At 41.2% G+C, this 23812-nt stretch overlaps 1 protein-coding gene across 1 annotated transcript in view; it reads left to right on the plus strand.

Moving 5' to 3' along the window:
• The window catches only part of LOC115085620 (regulating synaptic membrane exocytosis protein 2-like), a 914496-nt gene that overhangs the window by 120084 nt on the left and 770600 nt on the right, over positions 1–23812 (plus strand). The window contains exons 8-9 of the mRNA XM_029591858.1: positions 14271–14442; positions 18110–18263. Coding sequence (XP_029447718.1) covers positions 14271–14442; positions 18110–18263 — 326 coding nt within the window. The remainder of the gene's footprint in view (positions 1–14270; positions 14443–18109; positions 18264–23812) is intronic.

Here is a 23812-nt window from a genome sequence, read left to right on the forward strand (position 1 = left end):
ATTCATGGCTGTGGCCGCTTCCAAGATGGCCGCCTCTTCCTCCTTGCTGACTCCGCCCCCTCCAGGTCTCCTAGAGCTGCGCGCGTGGCTGCTAGGGTAATTTAAAGGTACCATTACAGGAAATGGTCATGGCTCCTCTCTAGGACTCCTTCCTGGTCTCCTGTATTTAAGGCAAGGTCTGCTCCTCAGACCTTGCCTTGGTAGCTTGGCTCTTGGTCCTGTGAGTTCATGTGCCTCGAGTTCTTGGTCTGCTGCCTGCTTATCTGGTTCCTGTTCTTCTTGGTCCTGGTTCCTGATTCTCCTCTTGTTGGACGGATTTCTCTGGCTTCGACCCCTCGACCGGCTTCCAACCATTCTTCTGGCTTAGACCCTCGGACCGGCTTCGGACCATCCTCCGGATATCTACACTTGAATTGACTTCGACCTGCTGGAGGTGCCAGCTATCTGGATTACACGACCTGCAGGAGGAGCCTGCATCCAGATCTTCTTCGGTCTCCAGGGAGTCTCCTAAGTCCCAGCAGCCGGGTTCCTACGGGCTCCTTCTGGGGGAATCATGAGCCTCCAGGGTGAAGTCTTCATTCCACGTCTACATCATCAGGCCTTGCCTTCCGACGGTAGGGACCTAAGGGGGATTACTCTTCTAGGTAGCGCTAACTCTACCTCGGACCTAGGGCCCACTGCCAGATCAGTAATATGCATTTTACAGAGCAAAACAAAAATATTTCCTGTACAAACCCTGAGCACCTTACCCAGGCAGCTAAAATTTGACTGCCCAGGTTTAGGGAATTTTCGACTGAAAACTTAGGGATCTAAGTTTAGCTGAAAATTCCTCCAAATCTAGACAGTAAAAATATGGTTTAGACCATAGCTAGCATTAGCTAGCATTGAATATCAGCACTAGTTCTTTCCCAAGAAATCCCCCCTCCCCCAATGACAAGCTCCATCAAACCCACCCCATTAGAAATCTTTCAGTCTAATCTCCTCTCCACCTTCCCAACAAATCATCAAAAACCAAACTGCTTCCCCAGATTCTCAATCCCCCTTCCCACTTAGTCCCTTCTAACTAAAGTAGACCTCATGTAATGGCATCCCCCAGTCTTTCCTGCCTTCTACTTAATCTCTTTAAACAGAAGCTTGCCTCAGGTGGCAGCATCTCCTGATCCCTCCCATTTCCTGTTCTCTAAAGCACCAAAAGTTCCCGAAGCCAAGCTAGGAGGAGGACATAGACTTACCTCCTCCCAACCCAGCGTCCAATATTGCTCTGTTAGCTGTTAGGTGTTTGATGTGAAACTGTGAGGAAGTAAGCCTGCGTCTTCTTTCAACTCAACTTGGGGAGCATTTGATAGGGATTAAGGAGCTGATAGGGAGAATCGGGAGAAGTTAGCTCTCAAGGGGGAGTGATTGTTTTGTTTTAAAAAGATCAGGATAGATACTGGTACTCTTGGGGAGAGAGGGTCTTTTGCTTAAAAGGACTAGGATTGTGTAGGCATCAGGCATTAGAACAGGCTGTTATGATGTTTATTTGGGAGCTGGAAAGAAGTGAGATCAGGGGGCCAATGGAGTTTTTTGTGAGCTCAAGGCTTCTAGCACAAATTCTTTGGACAAGTTAGGCATCTAGTGAATGCCAGGTTCCAAACTTGGTTCCCTGCCCTAACTCTACCCCTGGTGCCACTCAGCTTTTGGTTACCTAAATTTAGGTCCTTTTTGAAATTGTGTCTAAATTTAGCAATTCAACCCAATAAAGTTTTCAAAGAGGCTGATTTAGACACTTAACTCACAAATAGACCAATGTACTTAATAGCCTTGTTATTTTATACTCACTTGTTTGATGTAATTTTCCTATTTTCCTATTTTGGTTCTATGTAAACCGGAGCGGTATGTACTAGTACATGAACTCCGGTATATAAAAGCCTTTAAATAAATAAATAAATTTAAATAAACTGTACTGATGTTTACAGTAATGATAATGCACATTAAAAGTTGTGTTAATGTTGTTTACATTGATTACACATTATCAGCACTTTTAACATGGGTTATTTAGCTATCACAATTATTTATTATTTATTTATTTATTTATCTATTTATTTATAGGCATTTATTACCCGCTCTTCCTACGTTCAGAGCAGGGAACAGTAAAATCAAACATAATTAGACATAAAAGGGTAATATGACAGTACATATATCATACAGGTAAAACAGTCTATACAATAGTGTAAGATCCTAAGGTAGGAGGGGAAGGGGAGAAGAATTAAAACATCTGAAGGGAAGTTCATGCAAAGCTGTGCAGGTCCAAAGAGAGGATGGGGGAGGGAGGGAGAACTAAAACATCTGAAGAGAAGTTCATATGTTCGAGAAAGCTAAATTCTGTCCTTGCAAATTAGCTCATTTCCTATGAACATATAGTAAAATAATATGAATAATAAGATACACATGTTAATGCAGACTTATTTCTGCAAGAAACTTAACTTACTTTGAGAAGGTGTATTAAACATTTTTTTTCATTAATGTCAGTATCAATATGCCTACTTTAACGCAGCATATTTTCTGCATAAAGATATTAATCCACATTATGAGTCCTTAGTAAATCAACATCTTAGGCCTGGATTTTCTAAAATTGCAGGCCTTAGTGAATCGCGTGGTACTGAGGGGCGGGGGGGGGGGCGAAGCAGGGGGTGGGCCTGCTATCACTGCCAGCTATCACAAACCAATAGCGCCTGCTATCACTGCCAGCTATCGCAAACCAATAGTGCCACCATGAAAGGTGGCGGCGATAAGGGGCCTTACCTTTTCGCCGTCAGCGATGTCTTCGCCGCGTCTGCCCCAGTGCCGCCCCTATTCCTCCCCTTCCGGTGCCGGCTCTGCCCCGATCTAGCTATCGCGTGCGAAAGCTATAGAAAATGAACCCCTTAGTTAGATGCCAAAACCTTTTGAAAATTAACCACAGTGATTCAACTGTTTCTTATAAAAGGCCATTCAATGAGCTCTTGTATAATTGCATGATTATGATGGTCACTGTTGTCCTTGATGTGGTTCGTCAGTCCAAAGACCACTGCAAGTATTCTCTGTCTTGAAGCAGAACAGCAGTCTGGGCAACAAGGACTTCTTTGAGGTCCTTGTTTGATTGCAGAGCTCCTTTTGGAGAGCTTTGAAATCATTCTGGATTGTGTCCTTCCTGCTGTTACATGCTCGGGAAGGGCAGCAACTGTCCCACTCATACCACTAAATATCTTTAGGTTGCACACATCAGACACCAGTGGGGCTAAGATCAGTTGAGGTCCTCATACTGTGTGGTAAGATGCAGGAATTGGGGCTGGCTTCAATGCATGGATGTGCTGGAGCTGGCCAAGGCGCCTTCTGTTATCAATCCTTCTCTTCCTTGCACATTCTTCTAGCTAGAATTCACGCAAGAGTAAGGGTCAGCTATCCTGGATGTATGGCATACAGATTCAAAGGATGATGCCTCTTCCTCATGGGTAGGCAACTCCGGTTCTGGAGTGCCACAAACAGGTCTGGTATTCATGACATCCACAATGAATATGCATGTGCTATATTTGCATGCATTGCAGGCATATTCGTATGGATATCTTGAAAACCAGACCTAGTGGTGGCATTCCAGGACCAGAGTTGCCTTCCATTGCTGTAATATTCTGCCTCCTCTGCCTCCTCTGGCTCCTTTGCAGATAACTAAGATGTTTGCTTGTGGTTTAGTTTTTCCTCTACTAGAATTCTCTTCTCTTCTTTTACCCCCTCTTCTGGAATCCAAATGTGCTCCTGCTTCTGCTCTCAGCACTGACAGCTAGCCCCATGTGCCAGACTTAATTTTATACAGAATTGCAGCAAGAAAGCTTTTTCTTGAGGAAAAGAGGACTATGCGTGTTCAGTCTAGATTTGTGTTTCATTTTCGTGCTATTTAAAAATCAAGGGGAATTAGCATCAAATACCAAGGGCTGGAATATTCAAAGCGCATTTAGGATTAGATACCCTAGTAAGTATGGCTTATCTGGTTATTTAGCAGCTACTGAATATCCAGTTACATTCAGTGCCTGCTAGATAGCTGGATACGTTACTTATCCACCTGTCTGAATAGCTGGATAGTGAGTAGGTGGGCAGTGGGCGAATTGGGGAGGTGCTACTTATCCAGTTAACTTAACCAGATAGAGCAGGTCTAGCTTAGCCAGATGTACAGTAACTATCCAGCTAAGTACTGACGTCTACACGTATGTTCAGTGACATAGCTTTTCCGCTGAATATCCCTTGAAATTTAGCAAGATAAGTTATATCCGGCTAAGTTACATATCCATACAGATTTCAATATTGATCTTTATGCTTTTTGGGTTAGCATGCACATTAATAGCACGTTTACACTATTGAGACTAATTTTAGTTCAAGTAGTAAAAAATCAAGTATATTACATGTTAAGTGATGTATTAGTATGCATTTGGACATTTTTATTGTGTACATTTAAAAAAATATGTTGTATACATTTTAGTGCATAGGCCTCTATGTGCCAAAAATGCAATTAGGGTTAATTTTATGTTTTTACCAAATTTATAAAAAAAATTGGGTGCAGTATTCTGCAAATAAAGCTTATACTTGTTATAGGTCTGATAAAACTGTGTTTGCAAAAACATTTGGGTTTATGGGTAAGCTTAGTGAATCATGTACCTGACTGGCATACTGTGCTGAGGGATTAAAATTTCAGATGGACTGGCTAGACTTTTCCTTAACTTCTTTTCCGTTAATATAACTTGAAGGCATTTGTTTTAAGGTTTTATTAGACTTAAATCTAATTGTGAAATTCTTCTTTGGACTAATGCTCTATTTTACTCAGTTTAATATTAAAATCAGATGGTGTATTTATAATGTTACATATGACAATCTGAAATGGTATGTATCAATTTTATTCAATCTATTATTATTTTACAGCTCAATTTATTACATAGACCAATAGTTTAGGTGCCTTATTTTGTAAAGAATTTGTACAATTATTTAAGATTTTAGAGGCCTTATTTTATAAGATTGCTGTTCCATTTTATTTTGTTGGTATTTTTACTATTGAGTGTTAGGATAATCATTGAAGGACATATTTTCAGAAGTACATATCTTGTAGTTTGTTTGTTTAAACTGGACTTTTAATACCTTTAATTTCCAGTGGTTACTGGAATGCATTTGTATATAAAATTGAAACAGTAACTTACCTTCTTGGCCTGTTTTGCTTCTGATAGCCAGATTGCTTTTTCTTTCTAGAGAGGAATGGAACTGGTAAGAAGATATGTATCTTGTGTACTGTGTAGACAAAAGGTATTCAACTAAAGTTCCAATTGCAGTTAAAAAGAAGTCAAAATTATAATTAGGTGTATATCAATTGTATTGACAAATCAAATGTCACTGGTTCTCCTTCAACAAGGACGGCTGAATTGGCCATGACACGTGGGTGATGTCATACAATAGCACTAAATGGATCCCTCTCTTCAAGCTTATGGAGCTAGTGCTCTACTAAGCCTGCACAGAAGTTCCTGTTTGGGTGCTACCTCATGAGCCCCTCAGTCTTTTTTCATCCAAGCTCCTGCATGGACATGTACCTTCTCTCTCTAATCTTTTTGTAACTTCTAGTTTTTCAGTATTTAACTCTCTTGCATTGCCTCACTGTCTTGGCAGCTCATTGCCTCACTGTCTTGGCAGCTCCTCACTAGCACTTTTCAGTGCTACCAAAAAAAAAAAAAGATAACTTATCATGTCTGGCTTTAAGAAGACTATACTCACTGGCTTCAAAATCTGCATATGTGGCTGGAAGATATCCAAAACCAATGGTCATGACATTTATTATTGGTGTCTGGGGCCAGACCATGATGCAGCTAACTGTTACAATTGTGTCTGGATGTCACAAAGGCCCCAGACAACATTGTTCTCCGCTTCTATGACAAGAAGAAAAAAGGGGAATTGGATTCAGACAACAACTAATGAGGGCCCCTACTTTTATGGTCTGGGGTACTGATAAGCATCGGGTAACCTGTATGGAGTGGCAGTTACTACCCTTAACAGAAGACATAGGGACCTTAACCAGTAAGCCTTGATACTTTTTACCCAACTGAAATATCACTCTCCGCTTTGAGGGCAGGGGGAAAAAAGGGGAATTGGATTCAGAAAATAACCAACATAACAACCTTTACGGTCTGAGGTACTGATTCGCTGACATAAGGTTAAAAGCACAGGACTGCTTCTAGGCCAAGTCCAAAATCAAAGTACATCAAGCAGCATTGTCTGAATTTTCAAGAAGGCTCCTCATCCAGTAAAAATGTTGGTAGGAGTAATTTTTATGGGTTTGACAGTTGCTTGGTTTTGATTGTAAATATTACTATCCTTATAATAAGGCTTGGGGATAACTGCCCAGAGTGGCAGTTACTACCCATAAGAGAAAAATGGGGGTAACCTTCACAGTACAGCAGATAGTAACTTAAGAAGCTTGCTGGGCAGACTGGATGGATCATTTTGTCATTTTCTGCCATCATTACTATTTTCTGTGTTAGAAGAACAGGGCCTGTAAGATGAAGGAACTCCTCAGGTCGATGAAAAGCCAAAGTCATTCCTCTTCTTGGAGTGGGGCCTCTTCGGGCTCCTTCTGTGCCAAGTTGAGCAGGAGCTCATCAAGCTAAACTCTCCCTTCTGCAGTCCCAGGTCCACTGCTCCACTGAGGTTGAGCAAAGACTGGAAGTGCCATGAGCAAAGGTCTATGATCTCTTCCCAGACCCCACAGAACTCATCAATGCATAAGAAGAAAAAGTGTCATGTGTCAGAGCTGGCAGCACAGTCAACACTGTCAAAGCTGAGAATAGGATCCATTCCATCAATGCACACAGCGCCATCAACGCATCGAACATCAGTGCCATCCTGGAATGGTGCCATTGAGGCATTGGTTGATGACACCATAAACTCACTGAGCTTTGTTGATGCACCACCCCTCAGCACCATTGATGCACCAGCCTTCAGGGCACTAATCTATGGCATCATCAATGCAGTTGGTACATCAGGTTTTGATTTAGCCGATTCAGCTGTTTGCTCCATCAGTGCATTCAAGAACAGATCCTTCCACGCTCCAGGCCCTGGCACAATTGAAGAACAAATTCTCAGCTCTGAAAATGCACTCAATTCATTCAAGAAGGTCAGCTAGAGGCGCCAAAGGGGATTCACTAACTTACCTCCCACCGTCTTGAGAGCCGTATCTCTATCTAAGCTTCTTAAGCAAGGACTTCACCTGGATATGCCTAATCTAATATGCTCTGGGGTGCCTTTAGACTTCATGCATCCACCCGTTCACTTGACTCAAGAGGACCTCTCCCTCCCAGAGTCCAGTGGGTGCTTCACAGGAAGATAAACTTACAGTACATTGATCTTGGAAGAAGAAATCTCTCCTTCAACTCCTGGTCAGAGAACACAGCAGCTCACAAACCAAGTAACAGATTTGGAGAAAAATGTATTTGCCTCACTGGCAGCTAGGAAGAGGGAGGCACCTTTCAAGCTCTCCTGACCAGAGGGTCAGATTTGTTATCTCTAAGGAGAGTCCCTCTTTCCTCCATGCCATGGGAGCTCCCATCAGAAGTCCCAGGGGTGAGATCTAGTCCCCGATTATCCCATGCTGTGGAGTCTAGCCAGTTTGAGGAGGGACCTCAAGGAACCTCAGTCTGTAGCATGCCCCACTAAATTCCCCTCTGAGATGACCAAGGTCCTTGCCCCAATTGTTTTCATTATCATTGGGGTCCTGGGTTAGTGTTCCCTCACCTTTCAGTTCTGAACAAGGCTTTATGGGGACTCCCTCCCACACCCTACCTGATCCACCGAAGCACTCTTTACTACCAGAAGACTTCTCATATTCCAAATTCATGGATAAATTGGGTTAGGCACTGGGAGATAATGACCACAAAAATACAGATCCTTACTCCAAAGTATTTGGTTTCCTCTGGATCCTGTAAACTCCATCTGAGCCTGCCACAGTCCTGGTGCACTTAATGCTATAGGATCTATAAGCAAGAATTTTGGAGATTCTGGCATCCTGCCCCCCCCCCCCCCCCCCCCCCCCATGAAACTGCACCTTAAATATAAAGTTCAGCAAACCCCAAGGTTTGGGATAGTCCAGCTACCACAACAGTCAGTAGTAGTGGAATCAGCTCTGAAACAGGCAAAGAAGTTTAGGATTTTCTCTCAACATCTCACTGGGAAAGGACCCTAGACTACTGGATAAGTTTAGGATAACAGTTTTTCAGTGCTCAATGTTCAGTGCCCTCATCACAGCCCATCAATTCTGCATGGTTCAATAGTTACATGATTGCATTGAGAAGTTAAAACTCAGAATCACTGGACAGAGAACAGTTAGACTATCAGCAGACCCTTTGGAATTCAGAGGAGTGCGAGCATCATCTTCTCCACTCCATAGACAAATCTTTTGATACTGCAGCCAGATCCTTGGTAATAGCCATTGGAGCATGCCAAATGGTTTGGTTGAAAACCAGCAGACTGCCAGAATCAAGAGGCAGCAGCATGTTGCTGTCCAGTCTCTCTCAATTGCATCTTAGTAACAGTCTTCTTCTAAGCATCTTTACTTCACTTTTAAGTGTTTCTACTTCCAGAAATGTCCCTTTCTGCCAATTTCAATGGTTTCATGCACATCTGCACTTCTGAAGTAGCAGCTTCCAGATATTAGTTGTCAGCATGAGAAACAGTTAAAATATCGCAACAAGCCCAATCCAAGCCTGGGCCTATTTTTTGACCAGACTCAACCCTCAATCCTCGACTCCTCTAATGGGGGAGGGGGGATCCACCTTTATCCGGAAGAGTGACAGAAAATCATCATGACCATTGTGTCCTCAAAATTGTGGAGTCTGTTACCACTTAAGATTATCATACCCTCTAGTGTTGCACCGTTGTTTGATTTTCAATCCAGATCTGTCTCAGGCCAGCTCTGTCTCAAGGTGGAGTTACTTCTCAATCAGTGGGTGATAGAACCTGTCCCCACAACTCGCCATGGCAGGGGCTTCTAATTTCACTATTTCCTTATCCACAAGAAATCAGAGAGATTGAGACCCATCCTGGATTTACAAAGACTGAACAGGACCCTGTTATGGGAGACGTTCAAAGTGAACTCCTTCCGACCATCAGCCCTTCATTCGAGCAGGGGACTGCATTTGTGCCCTGGATCTGAAGCATGCATATACTTACATACCCATACATTACTCCCATTGTCAATAATTTAATTTCATGGTGGATTCCTCTCACTATCAATACAAGGTCCTCCCTTTCGGGTTTTTGTCACCCTAAGGATCTTCATCAAATGCCTAGCAGTACCCTTCCCCTTCCTAGATTTTTGGCTAGTGACGGAGCCTCCCTATGCAGTGGTGTGAGATTCCCTACAGAAGACGAAACAGTTTCTTCAGTCATTGGGGCTCATTGTAACCTTTGCCAAATTTAATTTTATTTCTGCCCAAAGAATCAAGTTTGTAGGAACATGGATAGACTCTCTGGAAGAGGGATTGTTCCTTCCGTCAGAACGAGCATGCTTCCTTTGATGCTTAATCCAGAGCCTTATGCAGACAGAAGCACACATGGTTCCCATGACCCACCTGAACATGCAGTTTCTCCAATGGGGCCTTTAGACTCAGTGAAATCAGTTGCTTTAGTCCTTATCATCCCCAGTTAGGGTCATGGCAAAAACAAAGGGTTCTCTCCAGTGGTAACTAGACCCAGAGTTCCTGGAGATGAGAGTCCCCCTTCAGTTTCTACCTTAGATGACAGTAGCAACAAATACATCCATCAAGTGATAGGGTGCACTCACAAGTCCTTTCAGAATCCATGGAGCCTGATTGCAATAGAGTATCTGTTTCAAATCAGTCTTCTGGAGTTATGAGCCATCAGACATGCATTGAGAACTTTTTCATATCTCCTTCAAGGAAAGAGAAGTCTGATCCAAACAGACAACCAGGTAGCAATGTTTCTACATCAACAAGCAAGGGGCACAGAGTCATGGACCCTTTGCCCTCTGAGAATTTTGGAGTGGGCTTGCAGCCACAAAGCCATCCTGCAAACAACCTACCTTCCCAGGATTTCCAACACAGTTGGTGATTCAACTCATCAGAGCGTCTCGTCCTCATGAGTGGTCTCTATATCAGATAGTGGCAGACAGTTTATTTGATCTGTGGAGTCACCTGTTAACCAGTTTGTTTACATCAGAGGACAACAGTAGAGCAGAATGAATCTGATCCATTATTCAAAACAACTTCAAGTCTGCTCCGGATGTTTTTTCTCAGATGGCATGAATATCTATTTTATCCTTTTCCATCACTGCCATTAATGGCCAGAACAGTGCAGAATGCACTTAGAGGATCAGTCACTCTTGATCCTCATTGTTCCAGTGTTGCTATTCAAATATGGTTCCTCATCCAGTTGTCAGTCAGGAGAGTTATCAATGGCATCTGAATCTTTCCTTTCTCAAGTTGATGGCATGGATGTTGAGCATTCACTAATTCATTGCTGTCATTATTCAAGGAAGTTGAGAGTATTATAATCTTCATCAGGAAGCCTTCATCAAAGAGAGACTACAGTTATAGATGGAAAAGCTTTTTATCTTGGTGTCAAGCCAATTAGCTTGCTAGCCAGAGGAGTTACTCCAGTACTTATTCTTCCTCTCCTCAAAGTACATCTCATGCCATTGTGACTTACCATGTTCAAGTGAATGGCAAACTGATCTCCATACATCCTTTAGTGTCAAAATTCACGAAAGACTTTCTGCATATGAGACTTCCAGTCACCAAATTAACAATGCCATGGGACATCAATTTGGTATTAGTACAACTCATGAATCAGTTAGGGTTGGCCTCTTTAAAGTTCCTCACCTGGAAAATAGTGTTTCTAGTCACCATTATATGTGCTAGAAGAGTCAGTGAGCTTCAGGCATTGCTTAATTACTCACCATACATGCAGTTTTTCTTCAACAGAGTGGTACTGCACTCTTACCCCAAGTTTCTGCGAAAACTGTTTTCTGCTTTTCATCTGAATCAAGCCATTGTGTTCCCCATGTTCTACCTAAGGCCTCATGCACATGAAGGGGAGAAAACCTGCCATTCACTGGACTGCAAAACAGCTTTAGCTTATTATATAAAGAGAGCACAACCACATTGTCAAGCTTCTCAACTCATCATCAGATTAGGAATAGCGATTGCCAAGCATACATTGTCCAACTGCTAGCAGACCATATTACATATTGCTATGCTCTAGTTGGCCTCCAGATCAGATTCTGTCAGGGCTCCTCTAGTGAGAGCCATGGTTACCACAGTGGCTCATCTGTGAGCTATGCCTTTTAAAGACAAATGCAAAACTACAACTTGGTCATCAGTTGACACCTTCACGTCCCATTACTCTCTGGACAATCTATCAAGAATTGACAGTAACTTCGGACAAGCATTTTTGCACAGCCTGTTCATCCAGAAGTAGGGATGTGAATCGTTTTTTGACAATTTAAAATATCATCCGATATTTTTTAAATCGTCATTAATCGTTAAAGAGTGCGATACAATAGAAATTCCACCGATTTATCGTGAAAAAATCGTTAATCGGGTTAGTGCACACTAACAGGAGTTAGGACACAACCTAAAAACCCACCCCGACCCTTTAAAACCGCTCCCTTAGCCTCCACCACCTTCCCGACCCCCCCAAAAACGTTTTAAAATTACCTGGTGGTCCAGCGGGGGTCCCGGGAGCGTTCTCTCGCACTCGGGCTGTCGGCCCCAAAAACGTTTTGGGGGGGGGGGGGGGGTCGGGAGGGTGGTGGAGGCTAAGGGAGCGGTTTTAAAGGGTCGGGGTGGGTTTTTGTTTATCGGATCGGGCGCAGCCGATAAAAAAAAACAAACGATCAGGCTGGACGAAAAAAAATGCACGATATGAATTGGAACCGGAACTGAACCGATTCCGGTTCCGATTCACATCTCTATCCAGAAGTCCAGCGTTTCCCAACCAGTGTGCCATGGGTGTAGCTCTGGTGTGCTGCAGACTTTTCTTCCAATTGATAGCCAGCACTAGGGCAGTCTTCATTTTAGCTTTCCCCTATAACTGCTGGCCTGCAAGATATCCTCTGTCAACAAGGGAAGTCAGAAATATTCTTATCTGCTGTTGCTTCTACTTTACCCTCTGCTGGCTCTTTTCTGTAATTGAAACTGCACAGACACTGTAGTCTCCCAAGTCCTGTGCACTCCATGCAATTACAACTGCAGAAGGAAATAGGCAGAGGAAGAAGAAGTAGAACCAGCATGTCCCAGGACATGGCAGAAAATAGAGAGCTGAATGTGCTAGGTGATGGTAGTGTTGCCAGGGGGCTGGAGGAAAGGGAAGGGAGGGGAAGGTCATTGTGAAATAAAGTGAGTGGAGAAATGCAGGGAAAGTATGATGCCAGTAGGTGAAAGGAGAGAAAAAGGAAGGGAAATTGATAACAGGGAGTGGGAAGAGAGGGAAAGGTAAAGTGGTGATGCCAGGGGGTGGGGGAAGAGAAGAGAAGGTGATAATGATACTGGGGATAGTATGGGGAGAAGGAAAGCAGAAAATGGTGATGATGCCTGTGGAGTGGTAATAGAAGGTGATGTTGGTGATGATAGAGGGGAGGTGGAGAGAGGGAAATTAAGAAAAGAGAAGGTGATGATGCTGGGCATGTGTGGGGGACAAGGAAGGGAGGAGAAGGTGGTAAAGCCAGGGGAGAGGGAAGAGAAGGTGATGATTGGAGTGGAGGGAGAGGGAAGAGAGTGAAGACATGGTGATGATGTTAGGGGGTGGGAGATGGGGAGAGGGAAGGAGGAAAGGGGAAAAGAAGATGATCATGCGAGACAAGTGGGGAAAGTGAAGTGAAAGTGATGATGCCAGGAAGTGGGGGGAAGGGAAAAGAAGAGAGAGTGATGATGCCAGAGATGTGGAGGATAGGGAGGGGTATGGTGTGCCACCATGAAATAAGCCCTATGCCAGGTGTGCTGCAACACAAAAAAGATTGGGAACTACTGCAGTAGTCCACTTTCCACAGGGGTGGGGTTGGGGGTTGCTTTTCAGTAAGTGCTACACTGCAGCCTTCAGTTTGGGACTCCCCATGTGTCATTGCTAATTGAGCCCTGCTTGTCGATGGAGTTCTCCGTGGACAACAGGAGGAATTAGCCATTCTTAATATCCACCTGCCTCTCCGGAGAGTAGACTACCAAGCTAAAGTTAAATAAATTCTACAATCAATTGAGGGGCTCATGAAGCAGCACCCATGAAAGAATATCTGTGCATGCTCAGTAGAGCAAACGCTCTGAGCTAGGAGAGAAGGGTCCATTACGTGATATCACTCACATTTCATGGTTAAATCATTCTGCTGTCTACAGAGGACCCCATTTACGGTACACAAACTCGCTATATACTTGTTCAGTGCAATTTGATTAGATTACTGTGTAGAGTGGTACAGTACTTTAAAGGTTTTACTCCATATTCCCTTTGAAAATTGTTCTGGGAAAAAGTACACTTACATTTTCCTTTCAAAACATACTGTCAGTTTGCTAGCCAGGAAATGTTAAACATAGCTCATGCAGGTTCGACTCAGCATTTATTTTCATAACAACTAAACACTTGGATACTTTCACCTCGAACAAGAAATGTTAAACTTCCTCTATGCTTTGAATGCAGCAGTTTCTCTATTTTTAACAGTTAGTTCATTCAGATCTTAGCAGGAAGGTCTAGTTCAAGTCAGAATCTGCATAGCCAGTTCAGGAAGTACACATCCAGGCTGGGGGATGGGGAGCATGGGCATGGGCATGGAGGCGGATCTCCTGATATGGGCTCTATTGTACAGCTCACAGTCTTCAAGGTGCAAGAACAAAGTATTTTTTCCAGCAATCCCATTTTTAATTCCTGAGGATCAATCTGGATCCTCAGAGGTATGACCACAGATTTGGGCTTCAGAGAGTATGCAACCCAGATAAATTACTTTAAAGATTGTCATCTAGGACTTTTAACATATTACAAAATGACCCACTTGTTCAGGGACTATTCTGTGTACAAAGCAGGACTTCTCTTCAGCCAGTAGTGAAGGAGGAAATATAATGTAGAAATTACTGCTTTTGCAATTACTTTTCTAAATACTTTTTTTACCATGTTGTGCAATTTAGCCTCACCCACTGAAATGATAGTTATTCATGTTAGCTGAAGAAATGTGAAGAAAATGGTAAACATAAGGGATAGGCTTTGAAGTTTTTTCTGATTACCCATTGCAGTGATAAAAATAAAAGAAGAACAAAAACAGTGAAAAAGACTTTGGAACCCAAATGGAACCAAACATTCATGTATTCTCCGGTTCATCGGAGAGAATTTCGGGAACGGATGTTGGAAGTTACACTTTGGGATCAAGCCCGAGTTCGGGAAGAAGAAAGTGAATTTTTAGGAGAGGTATCTTAAACTGTTTTCACACTATAATATTTTACAGTGTGTTGTGTTATGGGAAGAAGATGACGTTACAACTGCTGTAACTTTTGTAATTCATTGCACTATGCTTATGAAAAATAGTGAGATTAAATTTAAAAAACATTTTTATAGATAGATTTTACTTTTTAGAATGACTTGCTACTTACATACACTTGTATGAACTTGACACTAATAATATATTACTGTTGTTCTGTGAGCCAAATGCCTGCATTTAAATAAATATTTTCCCAGACAGAAAGTTTGGAGAAACCACTTAGAACTTCTCGCAAAGTGTGTTTTTCCATTAACAGCTCTTAAATGCTGTTAACAGCATATAAATAAAAAAGATTTAACATTTTTTAAGCAGTTCCTCTGAGTAATGTAGTCACAATCATGCTAATATCTGGTGTTTCAGGAAATTACTAGTGGACATGATCTTAAAATATCCCTGAGAATCTCACAGTCTTCTTGCTTTCTGTGAGATTTGCATTCTCACTTCAGCATTTTGTGACTGTGCTGCCCATTCACAAATCAGAGATAACGGGATTTGAGCTTTCAATTCTTTAACTACAAACACAAATTCCAGATTTGAACTGTAAGGAACAGCACTATAAAATATTAAGCTAGAACTCTCACATAAGGTACTAAAGTGGGGATCTTGAGTCAGTCTGCAGAGATATGGTAAGTATTTATCTATCCTCTCCAGTAGTTTGTGGTATAGAGTACGGATGAGCAGGGACATTTTTTTTTTTTTAATTGTTTCTGTTTCCCCCCACAAAGGGTATCATTTCGCTTAACATTTATTTCATTCTCTGGTTTACAGAAATGAAATAAACATTAAAAAGCAAAATACAAAAAACAAAACAAAAAAAGGGGCCTCCCCAGGCCCAACTATACTGCATATCTCTCATCCCCCAAAATTGCAGAGGTCAGGAACCTCCCTGGCCCCCACTTAGCACATCTGTGGCAAGTCCTGTCGAAATAGCCGGCCTGAGGCCTAGAATTAATCCCGGCCCAAGGTACGGCATGTCACTGATGCTTAGACCTGGTGACGGGGCCTGGCCAGAAGCCTAAGCCTAGGCTCAATATTGGGACCTAGTCTAGAGGACAGGTACTGTTGCTGAAGCTGAGACCAAGGCCTAGCCTTAGGCTCGATGCCAGGAACCAGAGGTCATGTGAAATCATTGAAGCCTTTGCCCAGGCCTAGCCCAGAGGCTGGGTCTGGTCACTCAGGTATCCATTTAGACCCACGATCAGGCCCGGTTTCAACACCTAGACCTGGTCTAAAAACTGCAATCGCTAGGACCTAGATCAAGATCCAGAGGCTGGGAACCAGATCTCCAGACGTCTTTTTCCTTCCAATGAAATAAAGAGTCACAACGTATTAATGCACTACAGTAAGCAACCTGGAGAAGATCAGTTAAAATGTATGGCCATACATCAAAACAGCATTCTCTGCTTAGGAGGAAGGCACTCTGGCAATCACCTAAGCAGAGGGCATCATTTCAAGAGAACTTTGAATGGAAGAGGATGTCTGGAGTCCTAATCTTTGGCTCCAGGCCTGGGCCTAGGCTGAGGTTTAAACCCTGGCAACAGGATCTTCCCTCCTGTCTTGGTCCCAGCATCAGACCAGGACCTAAGCCTAGACTGAGGCCTTGACAATGGTACCTGATTTCCAGGCCAGGCCATGGTTCTGGGCCTGGGCCTTGGCCTGGATCTGGCCTTAGGCCTCAGTCTCTCCTTCTGTGATGGAATCCAGCCTGTGGGCCAGGCCCTGGCATTGAGCTTGGGTCTGGGCCTAGATGGAGGTCTTAGCAATGGACCCAACCTCTGGACAGGGCCAAGCATTGGGCTTAGGCCAGGGCCTACACCTGGGCCTAGTCCGAGGCTGCGGCTGTGGAACAAGACCTAGTCTCCAGCCCAGGCTCTGGTGTTTCATTTTGGCCTGTGCTGGGTCTGGGTCTAGGGCAAGGTCTCAGTGCTGTAACCCAAACCCTGGGCCTGGTCCTAGTGTCATGTTTAGGCCCAGGCCTCGGCCTGGGCCCCCAAGCTGGGCATAGGCCTAGGTCTAGGCCTCAGTGACAGGACCAGGCCTAGGGCTGAGACTAGGCCAAGACCTCGGTCCGACCTCATCAACAGGACCCCCCACGGATAAGGTAAGTGGGGCCAGGGAGGTTGCTGGCCTTGGCAGTTTTGAGGGCATGTTTCAAGGTGTTTTGTTTTTTTTTTTCAAAACAAAAGGAAAGAAAACCAATGAAATATCTTCTTTTTCTTTCTTTTCGATTTGAAAACATAAAATGAAATCGGAAATGTCGTTTCTTTTCCTATTTCATTTCAAACAAATGCACATTTCTAATAGATAGGGATATCCTATGAATTCAGTTAGGATTTCTTTATCTTTAGTACAGTGATAGTGTCTCTGCTGAGATGGAAAGATAACCTTTAAGCTGATTTGTGCTGCACTAAGGGTGGAACACTTATTGTGTCTAAATCAATGGTGCTTTAAACTGCGGACATTGCACCAATTCTCAAAGATAAGAATTGCCTAGGGAAAAGTATCCGCAGAGATTCGTGCTCACTTGCATACTTTTGAAAATATAAAACTATATGAGTCGTTGTATTTACTGCCCTAATTTCAACCCTTCCCAGTAGCACCTCTGCTCATTAAGGGTAAAAAATACATGTTGTGGAAAAATGTGCATAAATCTATGCACAGAGAGGGTGGCCAATTTTCTGATAGCTGACCTACAGGCCGATACAGTACAGTGCCCTCCAATCGAGCGCACTGTTAACCGGCATTTGGATGCACGTTTTTGACACACTAGCTTTACCCCTTATTCAGTAAAGGGTAATAGCGCGTCGAAAATGCACGGCCAACCCCCCCCCCCCCCCAAGACTAATAGCGCCCGCAACATGCAAATGCATGTTGATGGCCCTATTAGTCATTCCCACGCGATACAGTAAGTAAAATGTGCAGCCAAGCTGTACATTTTACTTTAAGAAATTAGCGCCTACCCAAAGGTAGGCGTTAATTTCTGCCGGTACCGGGGAAGTGCACAGAAAAGCAGTAAAAACTGCTTTTCTGTGCACCCTCCAACTTAATTTCATGACGATATTAAGTCGGAGGTCCCAAAAGTTAAAAAAAGTTTTAAAAAAAATGTTTTTAATGGGCCCGCGCTCGCGGGTTGAAAACCGGATGCTCGTTTTTGCTGGCGTCCGGTTTCCGAACCTGTGGCATTCAGTGGGTTTGAGAACCGACACCGGCAAAATTGAGCATCGGCTGTCAAACTCGCTGACAGCCGCCGCTCCTGTCAAAAAAGAGGCGCTAGGGACATGCTAGTGTCCCTAGCGCCTCTTTTTACCGCGAGTCCTAATTTAAATAAATTAAGTTACTGAATCGCGCGCACAAGAGAGCGGGCGCTTGCCCACTTTCCCGCGATTTTTACTGTATCGCCCCGTTACATAGGTAAATGGCAATCTACCTGCATAAATGGCTTTTAAAATTGCTCTCTCTTTATATGCAAAGTCTTCAACTGAAGTTTTCAATTTTTCTTTATACCCAATACATTTACTAGTGTTCATTCACCTACTTAAATAATGACAGCATTATGTTGTATATAATCCATGTATGTCTTCATTTTTGCACCTTTAGATTCTTATTGAATTAGAAACAGCACTATTAGATGATGAACCACATTGGTACAAACTACAGACGCATGATGTCTCCTCATTGCCACTTCCTCATCCTTCTCCGTTCATGCCACGCAGGCAACTGCATGGAGAGAGCCCTACAAGGAGGTTGCAAAGTAGGTCTTTGATAATCACTTATGCTATGTACAGTGCAGTCTGTGCTGTTGGAATAGGTACATGTCACCTTTTAGTCTGTGACGTCAGTAGCTGCTGATTGTGTGTAATCTCTAACTGTTAATTTATATTGCTTTATTCTCAATTAGCCATTTGGATTGCAGAACATGGTAAGATTTATTTTAAGTTTTAAATATTCAGTATATTCTGTTTGCAGATATCATACAGAGTCATTCATCAAACTGTGTTATGGTGTTAATGCCCTTGATAGCACATTAACACATGCGTTAACGCCATAACTCATGCGATAGTTATGGTATCGTATAGTGCGAATGCAAATTTTTCAAGGGGGTGGGATTGGGGAGGGATTTGGGTGGGATTCATGAAAATAGGCCATTATCTCACTGTGCGGTAACGTAATGCACACTTTTAACGCAGGAAATAACTACACCTTTTTTCCTGGCATTAAGCTGTGCATCATGCCCAAAACGGCCGTAATGCAATTCACACTAAAGATTGCAAATTGCATTTTGAGCATTTTTGGGCTTGGGGAGAGGGAGGAAAGTAGAGAGAGAGAGAGCCTCTGCGGTGGCACATATACTAGTCACCTCTCGCTCTCTCTCCACTTCGCGAGTAGCAATGTGCAAGTATCGTGCCCCTTTTTCTTATCACGGGTGTTATCCATAAAAGTTATAGCATTTTGATGAATCTAGGGGATAGTTTGTACATGATGTATATATTTAAGCGCTTTATATACCATTGTTCCAAAAGAAGATCACTACGGTTTACATTATCAGCCTTCATATTCTTGATCAACAATCATATACTGTGGGACAACATTTACATTCTAGGTTAGCACCATAACAAATACATATTCTAGATCATAATCATATGTATTCTAGAACATTGCATTAATAAGTATAGAATCTAGGCCATATTTATACTTTTTTTTTTGGTCGACACAAATCCCAATCCTGATTCTGCTAATGTTACACTTCACATGTATGTGTGATGTTTACATAATTCATATAAATTCACCATAGCTTTGTGGTGTCGTGACAGTATGCGTGTTGATTTTAAAGTCATTTGACTTGTATACACATTTATAACTTTTTATCTTAATCCAGTAAAACGTATACTTTGAAGGCAATTTTCAAAACCCATTTACCTGAGTAAAAGAGCTGCCTGAAAATTGCCCATCTAGTATGCAAGCTAGAATATGTGTAAGGATCAACAGCAGGTGTACTTTATCCAGTGATAAGTAAGTGGGATTAGAGGCAGGGCTAGGTCTGGGGAGGCAACAATGCATATAGTTTTGCATTGTGCATATTGTATTTAAGGAAAAAGCATCCACAGAAAATGTAGGTGCAAATCTCTGTGAGTACTTTACCCTAGGCAATTTGCAAAGGGAAAGAGCATGTATATTTTCCCTTTGAGAACTGGTTCAGAGGCGCTGGGAAAAATATCTACAGATTTTATAATAATCTGCAAAGAACAGAGAATTGCACCATAATCTTTGTAGTTACAGTAAAAACTGACCTTTAGTGTATTATATATTATTATATTATATATTACATTCCCAGAATACTCACAAATCCAGTTTGGCACCTGATTCCTTTTACCTAATTACTGATTTGTTTATGTTACCTATTTTATTTTTAAACAATTTATTATTTTATATTAATGAAAAACATTTTTGTAATTTTATATTCACTATAAGTTAATTTACTCTTAATTAACCCTCTGCCTTTTTATTATTACTATTTTTATTATGTAATTTCTATTTTTATTTGAATACATGTAAACCGTTTTTATTAAACATTGTTTGTAAAGACGGTATAGAAATACTTTTAAATAAATAAATAAATAAATATCATCACTTAATTTCATGCTATATGCATATCTGTCAAAGATGGGTGCATGGGGCTTAAAAGAGCTTCACTACAGTGTAATGAATTAATGATAGAATGAAGTTATTAGAAATGATAAAGATTATTATATTCTAAATATTTATGAAAATGACTGATTTTAATACAAGCACCATTAAATTAGTACTCAGTTTAAGGACAACTTAACCCAGAGGAAAGAGATTCTATTAACTGTAATTCCCATCTCTGTATTCCATAAATTGATTCCCAGGTGTTTTGCAATTTTAGCACTTCAGAATATGCATACCACCACTTCTGAAAGTCTAGTCCAGATGTCCACAAGCCTGTTAATGAAAAATATGTAGATTTTATCACATTCCCTTTAATCTTCTTCTTCTCCAGCTTCATATAATGACCTCTAATCTTTGGGTTTATCATTTTTAGAAAATATTTATAATACTTTATTGAAGTCTGCTAAATATTTTATTGTTTCTATCGTATCTCTCTTTTCCTTCCGTTCTTCTAGAATGTGCATATATAGCACCTTAGGTATCTACATATAAAATATACACTGTGTAGACCATACAGTCTATTAATTAGTGACCCTCCTTTGGTAGCCTATGAGCTGGTCACCCTCCTTTGAATTAGCTCTGCCTTCTTAATGTCCTTTTGTAGATGTAGTCTCTTTGTTCCAACTACTGAAGCCTCTTCTGTTATAACCGAGCATACTGTTAGCCTTTGATATGCTTTGATACCGTCTTCAACTCAGAAATGGTGAACCCCATGTTCCTTTCCTATTTGGTGACTGCCAGGTTTTCATCTTTCAAATGATATGTGGCCTTTGAATTTCTAAACCCCAAAAGCATGATGTGTATTATTTTGGATTTACATAGGGTCCCCTAGGGTCACCAAAAGTATTTCAATTTTTAGCATATCAATTCTGTAAACAAATTTCATGTCATTCACAAACAGATATGCATTCACTAATATAGAGATTGAATTGGCTTGGGCCTAATACTGATTCTATATGGCTTAGTCATCTTCCCTTCACCAAAGGGTACTGCATTAACCCTCATTATCAGAGTCCTATTGCTTAACATTTCTCAAAAATTCACTATTTTTGTTACCCCTTCCAGAATGACTAGCTTGCTTATTAGACGTATGTGTGAAATAGTGTCGGTAAACTTGCTGAAAAAAGATAGGTCAGATCTATTGCACCACATGTTCTACTGCTATGATCACTTAATTTGAAATGGCAGTCCTTTTATTGTGAGATCTTTTTGTGAAATCTTGTCTAGGAACTTGCAATTTACTAGCTTCAAGATAGTGCATTGCTCTTACTTCCAGTAACTTTTTCATTACTTTGCTTTCCTCTGATGTCATAACAGATCAGAAGTTTTCTGCTTTCTCTGTGCATCCTTGTAGAGTGATACTTTATCTGATCATCTCCAGTCTCTTGGAAACATGCATGTTTCTAGTGATAAACTAAATATAATTTTGAGGATTGAAGTCAGTATCTCGAGGTCCTTCAATTTCCTCTAATGTATATTATCAAGACGCATAACCTTGTCTGCCTTTAGTTGTGCCAATGTCTAGGATAGTACCTCATATGGAAATTACTATATGTTGACCCTACTTTCCAATACTATCTCTTATTTTTGTTCATCAACCTCAAGATATCTGTTTTCTTCTGATCCTCCTTTTCACTAAAACAGTTCTCTCCTTTAACTTTTAATCTTCACATTTTCAGTTTCCTCCCTTTGCACCTATATATCTAAATAATGGTTCAACCTCCACCCCATGACTGGGTAATATATTCCCTTACTAACGAAAAGTGGCTGGTGTTGCTCGGATTGTCTGTTCCATAACAGATGCAGTATAAATTTTAATCTCTAACAAAAGTGACAATGATATATATTGTTGTATTTTATTAACAGAAAGCATATAGAAACTTAGATAATTTCTCTATAAACTATATTGACAGTATATGAAATGTCTCCTGTTCACCTGGAGACATCCAGAAAATTTGCAGTCTTTGACCAAGACATGCATAATCTTTATGAAGAACAAAAAATTTGAGTCTCATTCCTGAGAAGAGCAAAGGTAACCACAAGAGTGGCCATCATTAGATCCTTGCTTGGAGAAACAACAACATATGAGAAATATCCAGACTATCCATAGACTATCTATCCAAGGACAGATCTTGTAAAACATCTATGCACCTAGCTGATGGTGGAGATTATATTGTGCTGAAAAAAATCTCTCTCAGGACCTTTAGAACTTATTTATTTATTATTTGTATATACCGACATTCGATCTCAATTGAGATATCACAACTTCATGGAAATACCTATGAAAGTTAGTAAACTTCAATGTATTCCTTCTCAAGGAATTCTTCGGCATCTCAGTTTTGTTAAGTTCTTTAGAAATGAAGTTTGAATAATATTTAGGGCTGAGACTTATTTTTTTGTATATTTATTTATATTCTGCATTTTGGTGCTTCAAAGCAGATTACATTCAGGTACTATAGGTATTTCCATATCCCCAGAAGGCATACAGTCTAACTGGGAGATGCATCAAGCCTCAGTAGTGCTCTAACGTGTGTTAAAAAGCGTATATTTATTTATTTATTTATTTATTTATTTACGGATTTTTTATATACCGGGGCACGTAAGTAACATCACCTCGGTTTACATTCAAACATTAATTCAGCATAGTGCTTTACAATATAACATTATAACTGAAAGAGTACAAAACCATGTATAACTTTGTATAAAGAAAATAAATATCAAATTATGAGTGTCTGTGGAAATAAGCTAGAAAGCAAAGAATAGGACTCAGTTCAGGAATAGTAGGCTTTTTTGTATAACCAGGTCTTTAAGTTTCGTTTAAATTTTTTTGTGGCAAAATTCCTGGCGTAATTCTGATGGCATGGTGTTCCATATTGTGGATCCAGCAATGATGAATGAGCGTTCTTTTGTAGTAGAAAGATTAGTCAGATTAGGTGCAGGGATCTTCAGTTTAGCTAAATGCTGGAACCTAGTTGGGCGGATTGATGTTTTGAATTGTAGGTGATCAGAAAACCAGTGCATATCTCTGTTGTGAATGGCTTTATGTATAAGCGTCATGGATTTATATATTATTCTGGATGCCACGGGTAGCCAGTGTAATGATTGAAGTGCTGGAGTGATGTGCTCGTGGCGGCTTGTGTCGGTGATGATGCGGGCAGCTGCGTTTTGTAACATTTGCAAGGGTTGAATTGTAGTTTTAGGTAGACCTAGTAGCAGTGCATTGCAGTAATCAATCTTCGATAAAATAGTCGCCTGTAATACAGTGCGGAAGTCATATTGGTATAAGAGAGGCTTAATACGTTTTAGTGTATGTAGCTTAAAGAATCCACTTTTAACTGTATCCGCAATGAATTTTTTAAACGTGAGATTGCTGTCAATGATGATGCCAAGGCTGCGTACTTGCTGTGTCATAGAAGAAATGTCTTGTGAAGGACCATAGTAGCTCGGGGTTGCATTTTTTGGAGGTGAAATAATGATAAGCTCGGTTTTATTGGTGTTAATAGCCAATTGGTTGTCCATGAGAATTGTTTTAATTTCTAATAAGGCTGCATTCCAAGTGTTCAAGGCATTTGTGATTGTGGTGGTAATTGGTATGAGTATCTGAACATTATC

The sequence above is a fragment of the Rhinatrema bivittatum genome, chromosome 2, assembly GCF_901001135.1.
Source record: "Rhinatrema bivittatum chromosome 2, aRhiBiv1.1, whole genome shotgun sequence".
Lineage (NCBI taxonomy): Eukaryota > Metazoa > Chordata > Amphibia > Gymnophiona > Rhinatrematidae > Rhinatrema > Rhinatrema bivittatum.